A 15825-nucleotide genomic window follows, 5' to 3' on the forward strand; every position below is an offset into this window, starting at 1 on the left:
CCAGCGTGGGACTGTGCCCAGGGGTCTAGTGACCTAGGTTAAAGGGGTATGGAGGGACATGCCACCCCCCCAACTCCTGCTGTCATGGCAGGGTCGGGGGCCAAAATATTATCAATGTTATGGTTTATGCTAGTAGCTCGGGAAACTGTTTTTGTTATGAGATTGATGGTTGTTAAAATTGATGTTAATAAACAGAGCTGCGGCTATTTATCTCAATAAGTGTGCTGGCTATTTGTTCAGTGAATGAGGGGTCTAGAGGTTGGGGGTAGTGGAAAGGGGACAAACGAGCCTTCAAGGTCCCGCTGTTATTACTTTCAGCTATTATAGGTATTCCCCTGCCCTTGGAAGGCTAAGGAGTAGAGAGCTGCACGGGATCGGGGTCGATGGGGATCCCACAGGACCCATGGGTTCCCTCTTCAGGTCACGGGGATCCCGTGGGGATGCCCCTTCGGGTCACGGGGATCCCGTGGGAACCCCCTTCATGGTCTCGGGAATCCTGTGGGGTTGGAGGCAGCTCGAGGCGAGAGGCTCGTCTTCATTTCCTGCCTGCAGCATGCACACATGGACAACCGGAAGTCTTCCCACGACGTCAGAGCTGACGTCAGAGGGAAGGCTTCGTGTCAGTCATGTGCAGCGTCAAAAAACAAACAAACCCAGCAATAAGAAAAGCAAACCTGGACATGAAATGCATGCGTAGACCATCTGCAGGGAAAGCAGACGATCTGCACATGCATGGGGATCGCACACCAGCGATCCATGCCAGCAGATGGGGGCGTTCCTCCGATCGCCCCATCTGCATATTTGAGTTTCCAGAATCCATCGGACCTGCCTGGATTGGGCACGGGTCTTACCTGCCTGGATTGGGCACAGGTTCGTGAATCTAGCCCTATGTTGGTAGGGGAGCCGGTACCTCGCCTCCTCTAAGCCCCACCTCCCCTCGCCATGTGCGCACCCCCTTCCCTTCCCCTCATACCTCTAGTTTTTTGCCGTTCCTCGCAACCGCATTGTCTCTCCTGCTGATGTCACTTCTGGGTGCTGCGAACAGGATGTGACGTCAGTGGGAGAGATGGGCGCCTTGAGGTTCTTGTTGCTCGCGGTGGTGAACAACGAGAGGGAAGGGGGAAGGGGATGCGAGTGCGGCAGGGGGGGAATGAGGGCAAGGAGAGGTGCCACTGCCCCGAGCACCTCTCACCCTTGCTATGCCACTGTTATTGGGTTTTAACTGTTATTTTTGTTGTAAACTGCTTTATCTCATTTACAAAAGAAGCTGTATATCAAATCAATACATGATAAACAATAAATGATATTCTATAACCTATGCATTTAACTGTTTGACATGCTTCTGATCAGCACATGTACCTTTCAGATCACACTCTCTTGAAGTTGTGTGTTCAATCTGGAATCTGAGCATTCATCTTATAGAACAGCAACTACAGTAATGTAACTGCTAATTGGTGACAATTAGCACTAATTAAGACCAATTGTAGCCAATGCTTGGCTGTTAACTCCAATTAACAGCTAATAATTGGATTAAGTTATGTGCACAACTGACTTTGGGCTAGATTCACCAACCTGCCCGATCGAGCCCGATCCGGACAGGTCCGACAAATTCTGCAAACTTAAATATTCAGATGGGGGCAATCAGAGGAACACCCCCATCTGCCTGCCTGGATCGCTGGTGTGGGATCCCCGCACATGCGAAGACCATCTGCTATCCCTGCAGATGATCTGCGCATGCATTTTGTGTCCTTATTTTTTTAACTGGGGTTTTTTTCCAGGCCCCGACTCTCCTGCTCCGGCGAGCAGCCTCTTCCCAGCGGCTGCGATGGCAGCCTCTTCCCTCCTTCCCTGCAGTGTGAGCCCACGGGTTTAAAGCGGGCAGCAGAGATCAGTCTGGCTGGCAAGAGGAGCTATTTCAAATTGTCAGGGAGCCAACGGGCACTACTCAAAAAGATGTGCGGAGAGTTGAGTTTGTTCAGCGAATGGCCACCAGGATGGTCTCAGGACTCAAGGATCTCCCGTATGAGGAACGACTGGGTAAGTTGCAGCTGTACTCACTCGAGGAATGCAGAGAGAAGGGAGACATGATCGAGATGTTCAAATATGTCACGGGCCGTATCGAGGTGGAAGAGGATCTCTTTTTCCTTAAAGGACCCATGGCAACAAGAGGGCATCCATTGAAAATCAGGGGTGGGAAATTTCATGGCGACACCAGAAAATATTTCTTCACCGAAAGGGTGGTGGACCACTGGAATAATCTTCCACAACAGGTAATTGAGGCCAGCAGCGTGCCAGATTTTAAGAAAACATGGGATTGGCATGTGGGATTTCTTCATGGAGATAGTTAGGGGGTGGGCCATTAGTGTGGGCAGACTAGATGGGCCGTGGCCCTTTTCTGCCATCATTTTCTATGTTTCTACTCTCCCCCCTGCCCCAGGGCTTCTGCAGCCCCTGAAATAGGCAGCGAGATCGTGGCAGCAGAGAGCAGGGCAGAGTGCAGGGCGGCAGTGGAGCAGGAGAGTCGGCAGAGAAGTGTGCGACTGGTCCCCAGCAGACGCTTCTTGAGTTGATCGGCCAGCCCAGTCAGATCGAGAATTTTGTGTTGTGAATCGCTGTCTTCCTTACTTTTGAATGTCCCTCCACTCATTTGCATGCGCGGCTCGGAGGATGGTCGGCAGAGAGGTAAGTGATTCTGGCCTGAGGGAAATTTGGTCGCTAAGGGATCGGAAACCAATCGGTACATGATCAGTTTGCTTTGTGAATCTAGCCCCTTATTCTATAATTTGTGTGCACAGATTAGCATTCTCATTGGAAATTTGAGCACCATAATTTATAGAAGTAGGGTGATGGTGTAAAAAATTTAATTAATGCTCAGCATATCTTCAATTTATATCCAAAAGTAGATGAGATGGTATGGTGGCCATGTTAATCCACTCTTCAAGGTAATATGTAGAAATAAAACAAATGCATAAAGCTAATTATAAACTACCTTAAGCTAATCCAATTTAAAAAATATATCATTATTTTTCCTTTATGTTTTATTTCTATATATCTTTAGACAAACGTAGGCAAGTTTACTACACAATTGCAGAAGGAATCTTTAAAAATCTGCTACAGGATTCTCTCACTCAAAATCTTCCACAGAAAACCATCCTAGAGGAGTGTTGTGGAAGTAATCTTCTGCTCTGATGTCATTATTTTGTGCAAAGGATCTCAGCCATTGCAGGTCATAGAAGCGCACTGGCAAAGTGGGGCACTAATTGTAACAACAGCAGGAGAGTCAGCCTGACCACTAGGCAAACTAGGCGTCCGTCTAAAGCACTGTCTCGCAAACTTTCCAGCTGGCGGCATGCTAAATCCAGTGCCCTGTCCGGAAGGCACCCAGAAGTGCATGGAAGGCGACGCGGTGATGTAACATGCATGCGTGGAGGCCCATGTGGCCACAACCCACTTCGTTGGAGGGATCCTGGAGGTGCGGGAAGAGGAGGAGAGACGCCGGCCAGGAGGAGAGTCATCTGCGCCGGCTGACTGTCTACAGGGCGTGCCTCTCGTCGCGAGAGGCACGCCCTGAAGGCAGTTAGCTAGCATGGACGACTCACCTCCTGGTCAGTGTGTCGCGGCACTCTTGAAATCTCAGGAGGCACACTGGTGTGCCGAGGCACACAGTTTGCGATACACTGATCTAGAGCAGCACAATCTGAGCGAGAGGGCAGACCAACACGGCAGTCAGCATGCCTAAAGAAGATTCAGCATGGCCAGTGCTGGACCTTGTGCATCTATGAGGGGGTCGCTGAAAAGTTCTCAGCCCAACCACTTTTCTTGACACTTTTCATTTCATTTCATATCATTGAAACGAAAAGTGTGGAATAACTGGTAAGGATCATGGCTCCACATGATTCTCTTCTTGGTTGGGCTGAGAACTTTTCAGTGGCCCCTCATATTGTGATGTCATAATGCCTCATTCCACCAGTACCTAAGAGCCAGCCTCATTGGTGATGTCACAATGGCTTGGCTTCCCTATACTTGTGCTCATTTACTAGATGCATTTGCCTCATTGAAACGAAAAGTGTCAAGAAAAGTGTGGAATAACTTGTAAGGTTCATGGCTCCACATCATTCTCTTCTTGGTTGGGCTGAGAACTTTTCAGCGGCCCCTGGTGCACGTGCTCAAGGCTTGCCAGATCCTGCCTCTGCTGAAACAGGAAGTTTGAAGGGGCAGGATGCTGCAAGCTTCCAGTACGCTGGGAAGCTCAAGGCTCCACACCAGCTGAGACTTCTTTAGACTGCACTGGAACTGCCCTGGAGCCACTGAACCTAGGCCATAGACACCTTAGAGGAAGGGAGGAACATGAAAGTTGCTAGATATCTGGGGGTGGGGGCACTGTTCTTTCTAAGTTAAGTGGGAGACATCCAACTGTATTGCTGCCAAAGGGGGTGTTGCTTCAAAATCATATTTTCAATCACTAGGGACAGGCAGGTTCCCTGGAGTCCTGCAGAGTTTGCCTGTCCTACACTATTGAAAATATGATAGTGAAACAGCACCACCCCCCACCCCCCCACTGTAGGTAGAGGACACCTGCTCAGCTTAGAGAGAACATTGGGGGAGTGAGAGAGATGTTGGATAACTTGGGGGAAGGGAGGGAGAGAAATGAACAACTAGGTGGAGAGATGTAAGGAATGAGAGAGATGTTGGACATCTCAGAAATTGGGTAAGACATGAAAATGCAGGACATATGTGTATGTGGGGGGGAGGGAAGGGGGAGGCATTGCTGGATACCTCAAGAGAAGGGCAGGAAAAAAAATGATTCTAGAAACCTTAAGAGAGAAAAAAAGGGAAGGTGAGATGCTGAACTATAAAGTGACAGGGAAGGTAAGAGGAGATTTTTAATTTTTTAATAATTTATATTCTGCATATTACAAATTATTCAGGTACTTGAGCATTTTTACCCACTCTATGTAATGTACCTGGGGCAATGGGGATTAAGTGATTTGTCTAGAGTCACAAGGAGCAGTGTGGGATTTGAACCCACAACCTCAGGGTGTCAAGGCTGTAGCTCTAACCACTGCACCACACTCTCCCTGATATGGAGGCATTGAAATGCCTCTTATAAGGAAAAGGCCTTAAACCATCATGTGGTGGAGGGTGGGGATGCATGTTGAAGCTTCAGCTAGGGTGTCAGATAATTCTGGGTGGCCCTAAGTAGCCCTGCTAGTACCCAGGTGCTAAACCTGGCACTCAGATATTGTACAATGCAGTGACAAATTGACTATACACCACAAAATTATTGGGGAATCGTTTGTACAGAGCTAAGTTGGATGCCCATGATGAAAATCACATCCTTGCACCCTGCAGAATGGAAAAGTGTATTTCCCCAGTGACCTCAAACCACAGAAAACACCTGTGTTTTGAAAATACTGCTGCCATTTCTGCTCCTGCTTTGCAGTAAGAATAATTTGTAAGCACCCAGACGCCTATGGTGGATGCTTTGGAGGCCAATTCAGAATGCAGGAATAGAAATAGGCCTGAATAGAGCTCTAAAGGAGTTGAAAAGGGGTGCAATCCTGTATTTACCCACCAAATATAAAACAGAGTCACTCTACAGAGACAAACTGCCTTTGTATGTGTTGTTTCTACCTTTGCTTGGTAAATATTAAAGTGATTTTATTTTTTAGATGATAGAACTGCCTATCCCCAGTCTAAAAGGTCAGATCACTTGCTCAGTACTTCACAGACTTGTGTATTCATATTTGTAAAGTGAGGACTTTTTGTTTTCAGGAGCAAAAGTTGGGGAAATCTTAAACCAGCCTAACAAGAAAAGTCTGAAGCAGTGTCTAATTTTTGTTCCCATTTTTAAGAATGAAATGAATTCCTCTAAGGATATATGTTGTAGAAGAGGGATCACAAAACATTCTTCTGCACAGAATGTTTATTTAGACTGTGAAAATAGTCCTTAGAAGTAGTTGAGAAAATCTATTCGGGGCACTCAAGTCAGAAGTATTTTAGAAGATAAAGCAGAGTGGCACTTCTTAAGTTGTCATCACAGCTACAGATCATCCTGGTGCCTGACCTGTGAAAGACAACTGAGAGGCGAAGAACAAGAAGGGGACGATCTACAGATGATGGATCCTTTTGGCTTCACATCTCACGCTTTCCTGCCAGCTTACTGTTGGCAGGACAGGCCAAGCCTGGTGCCGCTGGACAGACCAGAACTGAGTAGGGGACAATGGGCTATATTCACTAACCTCCTTTGCGTGCCCGATCCGTACAAGCCCAATCAATTTACAAAACAAAAAAATTAAAATGAGGGAGATCGGAGGAATGTTCCCCTCCAACTGCACGGATCACTAGTGTGCACATGCATCTAAGAGCCTTCTAGAGCCGCAACTTTTTAAAAAAACTTTTACTAGCCCAGCGAGCCCGTGGTTTTAACCCACTTTAAACCCGCAGGTTAAAACCACGGGCTCACAGTGCGGGGAAGGGCAGGACTGTCAGGGCAGCAGGAGATATTTGGGGCGAGAGCAGGGTGGCAAGTCGGGGTGGCAGGCAGAAGAGATTCGGGGCAAGAGCAGGGTGGCGAGTCAGAGTGGCAGGCAGGAGAGATTCGGGGCAAGAGCAGGGCGGCAAGTCAGGGCGGCAGGCAGGAGAGATTTGGGGCAGAGCACGAGATCGGGGCAGACAGGAGACAGCAGATGATTGGGGCAGGCAGGAGATCGGAGCTGAGACAGGGCAGCAGATCGGGGCAGAGAAGCAGGGCGGCAGAAGGCAGGGCAGTCAGAAAGAACCTCAGTGACTGGTCCTCAGCAGTCGCTTATTTTGGATTGGCCAGCCCAGTCAGTGTTGCTTTTTTTATTTTAGTGAATTGCTTCCTGTCTGCATTTGAATGCCATTCCCCCTCATTTGTATGAGTGGATCGGAGGATGATCGGGACAGAGGTTAGTGATTCGGGTCGAAGTGAAATTGGGTCACAAAGGTACTCGCAAACCGACTGGTACATGATCGGTTTGCTTAGTGAATCTAGCCCAATATGTAGGGTTAAGTCAGATCCCCAAAATGCTCAATGAAGAGATATTGAAGGAAAAAGCAAAGAAAAAGGCAACACATATGTGACAAGCTAGGTACAGAGAAGCTTAAATCCAATCATGCCTTCTCATGAAATTCTACTTATATTCTGATTACTACATACATCCTGCTGCCTCGGCAACCCTGAGGTTGTGAGTTCAATCCTAGACTGTTCCTTGTGATTCTGGGCAAGTCTAATCCCTCTATTGCCCCAGGTACCAAAGTTAGATTTTGAGCCTGCCAGGACAGAGAGGGGAAAAAGCTTGAGTACTATTCAGTGTATTGCAAACTGCTTTGAATGAATATCTTCATGAAAAGGGTGGTTAATAAATCCCAATAAATAAATAATCCTTGGAAAAAGTATTTAAATAACATTTCTTTCAACTTGTAATTGGGCTTTTGTTTTGCTTAGGGAATAAAATGCATGTAAGTACTTGAAATCTACTTCCTCTTGCCCGTCATTGAGGACCTAAATTCATAGGGCTAGATTCACTAAGGGCACAGATCGGATCTGATCCGTGAGGGATACGATCCGTGTCTGGGGAGCTGATTCACGAATCGCCCTCATGCAAATGAGGGCGATCGGAATCATGCCTCCAACAGACTCAGTCGCATCGCTGATGGTCTGCACATGTGCTGGCCCTTTCTGCTTGGCAGAGCAGGGACATTTCTTTTATTTTTTGTTTGTTTTTCTTCCCAAGCCTGTAGTTTTAACCCGCTTTAAGACCATGGGTTAAAACCATGGGCTTGCACTGCGGGGAAGGGTGGGAGAGTGTGGGGGGTGGGGGGGGCAGGAGAGATTTGGGGCAGGCAAGAGAGATTCACAGGTAGCAGGAGAGATTTGCGGCTGGCAGGAGAGATTCTGGGTAGGCAGGAGAGATTCGGGGCAGGCAGGAGAGATTCGCAGCTAGCAGGAGAGATTCAGGGCAGGCAGGAGAGATTCAGGGCTGGCAGGAGAGATTCAGGGCTGGCAGGAGAGATTCAGGGCTGACAGGAGAGATTCGGGGCAGGTAGAGGAGATTGGGGCTGCAGGAGTTTGGGGCAGAAAACAGGGCAGAGAGCAGGGTGGCAGAAGGCAGGGCAGTCGGAAAGGACCTGAGTGACTGGTCCTCAGCAGTCGCTTGTTTGTGATCGGCCAGCCCAGTCGGTGTTGCAGGGTTTTTGTTAGTGAATCGCTGCCTGCCATCATTTGAACACCATTCCCCCTTATTTTCATGCATGGATCGGAGGATGGTCGGGACACAAGTTAGTGAATCAGGTCGGAGGGAAATCGGGTCACAAACCGATCAGTACACGATTAGTGAATCTAGTCCATAACGGTTTGGGAAGCCAGAGCACTGCTTTATGCGGATTCATTTAATATCTCAGTACAGTAAGAAGCAAAATAGAATAGCATAGGTATCACAATGGAAGTCATGCGATCATTTAGAGTATAGGATGGGTAATAAAAATCTACTGATGAAATATCAGAGTCAAAGGTATGTATGCTATGCTGACATTTTAAGATGCATTAGGTTGATACCATGTTTTGGGGGGAGAGAGGGGGCTTATTTTACTACTTATCACCTGATATCTGGGGAGCAGGATTCGAAATACAGCGAAAATGGTATCATAAAACTGGGAAAAAAATGTTGTGTTGTTTTATTTTGTTTAGCTGCTTGTTTTTTTTTTTTTTGTTTAGCAGCTTTATATAAACTGTTCCCGGTTCATCGATGTGGGATCAATTCAAAAAAGGTGCGCTTTGACTCAAGGACCGGATAGTACTCTCAGGATTGTGTAAGTAGAAAGGTACTTACAGCTACTAGGGGCCGCTGAAAAGTTCTCGGCCCAGCCAAGACGAGCTTGGTGTGGAGCCATGAAATTTACAGGTTATTCCACATTTTCTTGACACTTTTCATTTCATATCATTGAAACAAAAGTGTCAAGAAAACTGTGGAATAACATGTAGGTTTAATGGCTCTACTACGTCATTCTCTTCTTGGTTGAGCTGAGAACTTTTCAGCGGCCCCTAGTGCTTTGTACAGAAAGCATATAAGGCTTTTGGGCTCAGATTAAAGTTAAATTCTCTTTTTTTTTTTTTAGTCGTGAATGTTTTAAGCTCACACTAGCTGGTAGTTATACAAAAATTCCAAAGAAAAGTTTAGATCCAGATTTGGGGTCCAAACTTTTTTTTTTCTAATTCAAGGGGTTCTCCAATTGACTTGAAACTCTGACCACCCAAACAGGAAATTGCTGAGAACCTGCTGAAGGGAAAAGGGGGATGGTGTGGACAGATTTTCAGGCTGAATATATAGGTTTGAATACTTTTTCCAGTACAGATGATTATAAACTGACCTCATATTTGTTAAATGCAGAATGTAATGTATTTACCATTACAGTTGACTAAAAGATGAGATGTATAATTTATGAACTGAAAACAACAAAATGTGTTTAGATATTAGTAGCATATGTTTTCATGCGAACTGTCAATTATACCAATTAAGGAAAAAAAAAAATCCTATTTGATGTTATCCTTGCTGTAATAATAGTGACCTAGTAGTAATCACTCCCCATTAACCTCAAGCCAAATTTCATTAACAGTTGTGGGCATCATTTTTAGCTTCTGTGACTGAAGTTCACTTCGATCAAATTTATCTTGATATTTGAAAGCTACTTGGCCACCTTGAGTGACAAATTTTTTTTAAATTCTTTATTGATTTTTAATCAAAAACAGTGTCATACAAATGAAAGAAGAGAAACACGAAAATTAAAGTGCCGATCTGAGTTTGGATCCAGAAAGACAGTTGGATCTAATCATTTACTTTACATCACAATGAGCCCTGTGCAAACCGCTGCAGAAAAGTTGATTTAAATAATAATAAAAAAAGCATGGCTGATCAAGAGTTCCAGGCAGGGGACTGACTTAAGGATATTTTAAAAGCATAAAACTGTCATTTACAGTCACTAAAGCCTGGTTTTGGAGCTATGAAATTTGGGGAAGGTTAATAATAACAAAGAAAGGACCGAGTTTATGGCTAATTTTTTGAGGTCCAATTTTTTAAATGAAAATTTATTAATCCAAAACATTCACAACAAACACAGCTACAATGTTCTTCTAGAGCAGGGGTAGGCAATTCCGGTCCTCGAGAGCCGGAGCCAGGTCAGGTTTTCAGGATATCCACAATAGATATGCATGAGATAGATTTGCATCTCAAGAAGGCAGTGCATGCAAATGCATCTCATACATATTCATGGTGGAGATCCAGAAAACCTGACCTGGCTCCGGCTCTTGAGGACCAAAACTACCTACCCCTGCTCTAGAGGAAGAAGATGCGTTTTGACATTTACTAATACTTATTAAGTTTAAATACAAAATTATAATGTTTCAAATGTTTGTATTTTTCAATTTAAATTGGTTTGTGTAAAGACTTCTATAAAATTAAAAACCTTGATGATGTTTTGGGCTGTAAATTTAAGTGCAGAGCAAATGTTTTAGTTCCCGAGACTGCTGCTATGTTGCCTGCCAGGCCTGTGATTTTTAAAGCCACCCTATAAATTCTAATCATTGTTAACTTTTCAGGTGAAATGCATGATTTTCAGAGTGAAATAAAACTATGCCGTAATATTTTTACAGGCCAACACATAGCATTGCTCTACAATGCAACATTTGTCGCTGTTGTGGAAATATGCACGGAAGCGGAAACGGATCTTTCAAATGGTTTTGTATATAAAATCATCCCTCGGTCTCAACGAGGCTGTACACAAATTATGATTGTATCAATTAATTTACCAGCAGTAAGGAAACAGCATACTCCCCAGTGACTATGGCACTATTTATTGCAAGAAGAGACCAAAACTGTCCATTGCAGAGTGCCAATTGCAGTATAAGTTTTTGTAAATATATAGTTTGTAATATGAAATGGTACTTAGGATGAGATTTCCTATCTCAGCGTGTCTGTCTGTCTCTCTTCTATGCGAGATACCGATTAGAAAAACTGCATTATTTGTTATTACATTTTCAATTATTCACTTTGCAATTTTTTTATTTTCAGAGAATGAAAATTAGAAGCTTCACAGCATTTAAGTGCTTACGTTGATTATTAATGTCTGTATAATTCCTGGCACTTTGTATTAGTTTGAACATTAATAAAGATTTTTTTTTTTTTTTTTTTAAAGAAGCTTCACAGCACAATGAACAAGTATAAACTGAACAGTACAATCATTGCTTCCCTCACCTAGCTCTCTCCAAAACTGTTCCTGCGCTGGGCGTTTGGCTTTGAAATTATCAGTAGCCTGAGATCACTGCTACCAATGAACTTTCATTTTTGGTTTATTATCAACAACGCAGATCCTCTCTCTTTTGCAACTGTGACTATTTCTGGGCCTCTTCAGTAGTTCTAGCCTGAAACATCTGTGTAGGGCATTATTGCATTATTAAAAAGTCGCATATCGTGAGGGAAAATAAACAGGAATGATATCAATTAAAGTCACACTTAAGCAACTTCAGACTAGCCAGTTATATAGTTTAAGTTTAAGTTTATCAGGATTTTTATATACCGCCTATCAAGGTTATCTAAGCGGTTTTACAATCAGTTGTAGTAATAGTGATTTAAATTAGTCTATATTTATATTAATTATGTTGGAATAATATTCTCTGTAAGTTTTATTATATGTATGATTTTGTTATTATAATTCAATAAAAATTATTGAACATAAATTGATCACTCTCTCCTCAAAAATGGATTTCCTGTCCTATTAACCCTCTTTCTTCCTCCCCTCTTAAAGTCAATCAATTTGTACCTTTGCTTAATCTTTGTAAACCGCATAGAACTTCACGGTATTGCGGTATATAAGCTGTTATTATTATAAATTAGTCTGAAAATGTAACTTGGTTTTTCTTTTGAGAAACTTGTCAAGTTTTGTTGACCTCTGCCCTTTTCACATTTTCATTATCCTGAGAAGGTAAGCCGCACTCCTTTCCGAAACGATTTACCACGCATAAAATGCGGTTCAAATTTCTTTATAGCGCATGAAGTTTGTGAGATAGTTACAGGGGCCGCTGCAAAGTTCTTCACAGCCCAACCAAGAAGAAAATGGCATGAACCCACGAAACGTACAAGTTATTCCATACTTTTCTTGACACTTTTCATTTCAATGATATGAAATGAAAAGTCTCAAGAAAAGTGTGGAATAACTTGTAAGTTTCATGGCTCCACGTCATTCTCTTCTTGACTGGGATAAAGAACTTTTCAGCGGCCCTTCTTAATTGCTGTATGACCTGCAAAGCTAGTCTAATTTTTGCAAGCATTGCTGGCTCTTTACTAACTAATTAGCAGATTGGCAAGGGCACAGACTAGACTCCAAAACACAAACTCTCCATGGATAGGGAAAACCAGTCAGTCAGGTTGAAATCTAGATCTCTCAGCTGAGTGAAGCTCTTAGCTACATGTAGTCAGGGTGTCGTGTGTACAGTTATGTGTGAGAGTTGTCCTTTGGGAAGATTTTAGCGATATAATTAATGAGTTATGTTCCCCGAGAGCCACAGACACTTTGGGCTCCTTTTACAAAGGTGTGCTAGGGCTTTAACGCGTGGAATAGCTCGTGCTATATTGCCCCGCGCGCTAGCCGCTACTGACTCTTTTTGAGCAGGTGGTAAATTTTCAGCTAGCACGCACTATAGCACGCACTAATCCAGCGCATGCACTAAAAACGCTAGCGCACCTTCGTAAAAAAAGTGTCCTTTGTTTATCCGGGGACTCATGAACTGCAACTTGCATACAAAGACCCTGCAACTCTAGTTATAAAAACAAAAACAAAAAGGGCTTGCCCCTTTATTTATGAATTTTTTTCTTTTATCAACGATAATAAGGAAATAAACACTCTCCATGCACCCAATATTTACTTTGATTTATTTGTAAAAGTGCAAAAAATACAAAATTTATTTTACAAAATTTTAACACATAAAGCATATAGAAATCGTGTAGATGTGCACACCAAAGTTTTGATTCACATTTTATGCAACAATGATCTCTTAAAGATCTAATAATTACTCATAAGGTAAAAAAAAAAAAATTAATCTAATATTTAAATGCAACACATTGATCTATATTTTTGCATACTGTCATTCCTGTAAATCATCCCCCAAACACTGGGGACAAATTAAAACAATATAGTACTGCAGCTCATTTAGAGTTAACTTTAAAAAAATAAATTACATAAATAAGAGTAGAAAACTCTTCAGTACAAATCTTTCAATTAAAACCAGAAAGATGAAAACGAACCTGACCAGGCTGAGCTTGTCCCATATTTAAACCAAAGCAGTTGAACACTGCAGGTTGTCAGCTGAAATATATTATCTTTCACACGTTGGAGTAGTTGCAGTAATATACAGCAGAACTTGCATCTGAGAGGACGGAAGAAGTCAGGTTATCTGCGCTAAGCACATTTGTCTCGTGCCCGTGAAATACCAGTCCTGGCTCTGATTTACTAGAGACAAAATGAAGGTACTGCTCAAATTCACTGTGATCTACATCCCCCAAGAGCTCAGCCTGCTGCAAGTGCCCGAGGTTGTCCATGGGGTGGGACTCGGGTGGGGGAGAAGGTTGCCCAGCTTGCTGTACTTGGTGGCTTCTCGCATTGCCCGGTGGGCACAACTGGTTGTAGTAAATGTGTGGTGAGGCCTGGCAGCTCATCACACTCTGGAGAGAGTTCACCTGCACAATTTGGTCAGGGGGGGATAGGTGCCTTCCCAGGGTGCCGTTGGTATGGCTTTCCTGCTGGGAAGAGTAGTCGCCAACTTGATGGTAGTTGTAAGGCATCATCTGACAATTTTCCTGAAAATGGGATGCAAAAAACACGGGATCGGTCTCAACCATGTCCAGAGGGGAAGTCTCGGGAGTAGGTAAGTTGTAACTACTCTCATAGTGTGGAGCCAGGGCCTGGCAGTCCCTGTACTGGTTCATGGGCAGCAGCTGGCTGTGCTGCACCGGGCGATACTCCTGCTCATGAAAGCCCAGGCTTTCGAGACACATTCTGCCCTCACCGCTCATCCTGGTCCCTTGCTGCTCCGCTATGCCGTGTAAGAAGCCGGGTTCAGCGCGCTTGATTCTCTTCACTTGTTTTCTTCTTCTTGGCCTGTACTTGTAGTTTGGGTGGTCCTGCATGTGTTGTACTCTCAGCCTTTCAGCCTCTTCAACAAATGGTCTCTTTTCTACCAAGGACAGAGATTTCCACGATTTACCTATGGGGACAAAAGTAGCCAATTATTGAAATGACAAATAGATCAAAGATGAAGAATATCTTACTCAGTACCTTTTTATTAGTGCAGCTTATTGTATTTCTCGGGTAGTTTTCTGACAAAACTAATGCAATATAAATTAGTCATAGATCCTAAAATTATCAGAAAACCAATTAAGAAGTAGCAATAAGTTTTGTTGAAATATTTTTTCTGGATCTTTTGCATTGTATAATGTAATGCTTGTATTAAAATGGAAAATCTTATAAATAAAATAAAATAAAAAAAAAAAAAGAAGTAGCAATCAACTACAGCAAATCCCTTTTAATCAAGATGCAAGATACCATCCATTCATAAATCTAACCCCATCACATTTAATAAAAGCTTAAAACACTAGCTTCGCAGATCTTCTTGTGGCAAAGTCAGAAAATCAAGGTTCAAGTTGAATATGGTTTTGATTAATCGCTTAATCATAATTCTAAGCCATGTACATAACACTAAAAGTACAAAATCTAGGGAACAATACAACACATAACAAGAACTGAGTTTTGAATGACTAATGACAAACTTAAGAAACCCAAAAACACAGGGAAAGGAAGGGAAAAGAACTATAAATTATTTGACAGTCAAGGGAAGTACATGAGGAAAGGAGAAGTCTGTATTCAGTAAAATGACACTATGTCTCACTATAGGCGCCTATTTCATCAGAGATTGACTCACCCAACATTTTGCTCAGCTCGGCGTTGTGCAGGTCGGGGTTTTGCTGCGCCAGTCTCTTGCGCTCGTCCTTAGCCCAGACCATGAAGGCGTTCATGGGGCGGCGGATGCGGGGCTCCGCTTTGCCGCGGTTCCCTGAATTGCTGGATCCCGTCTCGCTCTTCTGCTTCCCCGCTCCCAGGGGGCTCAGAGACTCTGCCGCCCACTGACAATGACCCACGGCGGGCATCATCCTGGCCACCGAGCACTGTCCTTGGCTCTGCTCGTCACTGGCGTAACCCGCATCAGGGCTGCTCATCGCTGTCCCGGTGCTGCGGGGGACTCAGGGTCCTAAAGCTTGCGGTAGGGAGCGCCTCTACTCCAGCGCAGCCTCGAACGCTAACGCACACCACGAGCTCCCAGGGCGGTCAGCTAGCCGAAGGCTTTAACCAGAGCTCCGGCCAATCAGCGTTCGGAGGAGGGGCTTTGACGGAAAAGGTGTGAGGAGCCAGCGAGGGACTAAGCGCCGCCCTTTTTCTGATCTCACCCTTAATCCTCGCGCCGCACCTGTATTGTATGCTGGTGCCGCTTCAAGGAGAGCTTGCAAAGGCTGGACTGTGGGTGTGAGATTCTTAATGCTTAAAGCCTGCAGTTAATAGCAGGAAGTGTGCACACTGAAAGATCTGTGAAACCTTAAGAGTCCGTTTCTACCCCGAATGCTGTGATATTCCTCATTTCAAACCTTCAGTTTCTTGCTAGAATTAAGATCTAACTTCTGGAAATTAAACTCTTTTAGAAAAAATAAGGCACAAGTCCAGACGGTCGAAATGATAGCACAGAAAACTGTGAGGGGCTGC

General features: G+C 44.0%; 1 protein-coding gene across 1 annotated transcript; it reads right to left on the bottom strand.

The window, feature by feature from the left end:
• Window positions 1-12926: 12926 nt before the first annotated feature.
• On the bottom strand, window positions 12927-15378 carry LOC117353679 (transcription factor Sox-17-alpha-A-like). The gene is made up of 2 exons (XM_033929884.1): window positions 14993-15378; window positions 12927-14278 (listed from the first exon to the last, which is right to left on the bottom strand). Exons 1-2 carry the CDS (start codon window positions 15285-15287, stop codon window positions 13398-13400), a joined length of 1176 nt encoding a protein of 391 aa, XP_033785775.1. The 5' UTR covers window positions 15288-15378; the 3' UTR covers window positions 12927-13397.
• Window positions 15379-15825: the final 447 nt, after the last annotated feature.

Source organism: Geotrypetes seraphini, chromosome 2 (assembly GCF_902459505.1).
Source record: "Geotrypetes seraphini chromosome 2, aGeoSer1.1, whole genome shotgun sequence".
Classification (NCBI taxonomy): domain Eukaryota; kingdom Metazoa; phylum Chordata; class Amphibia; order Gymnophiona; family Dermophiidae; genus Geotrypetes; species Geotrypetes seraphini.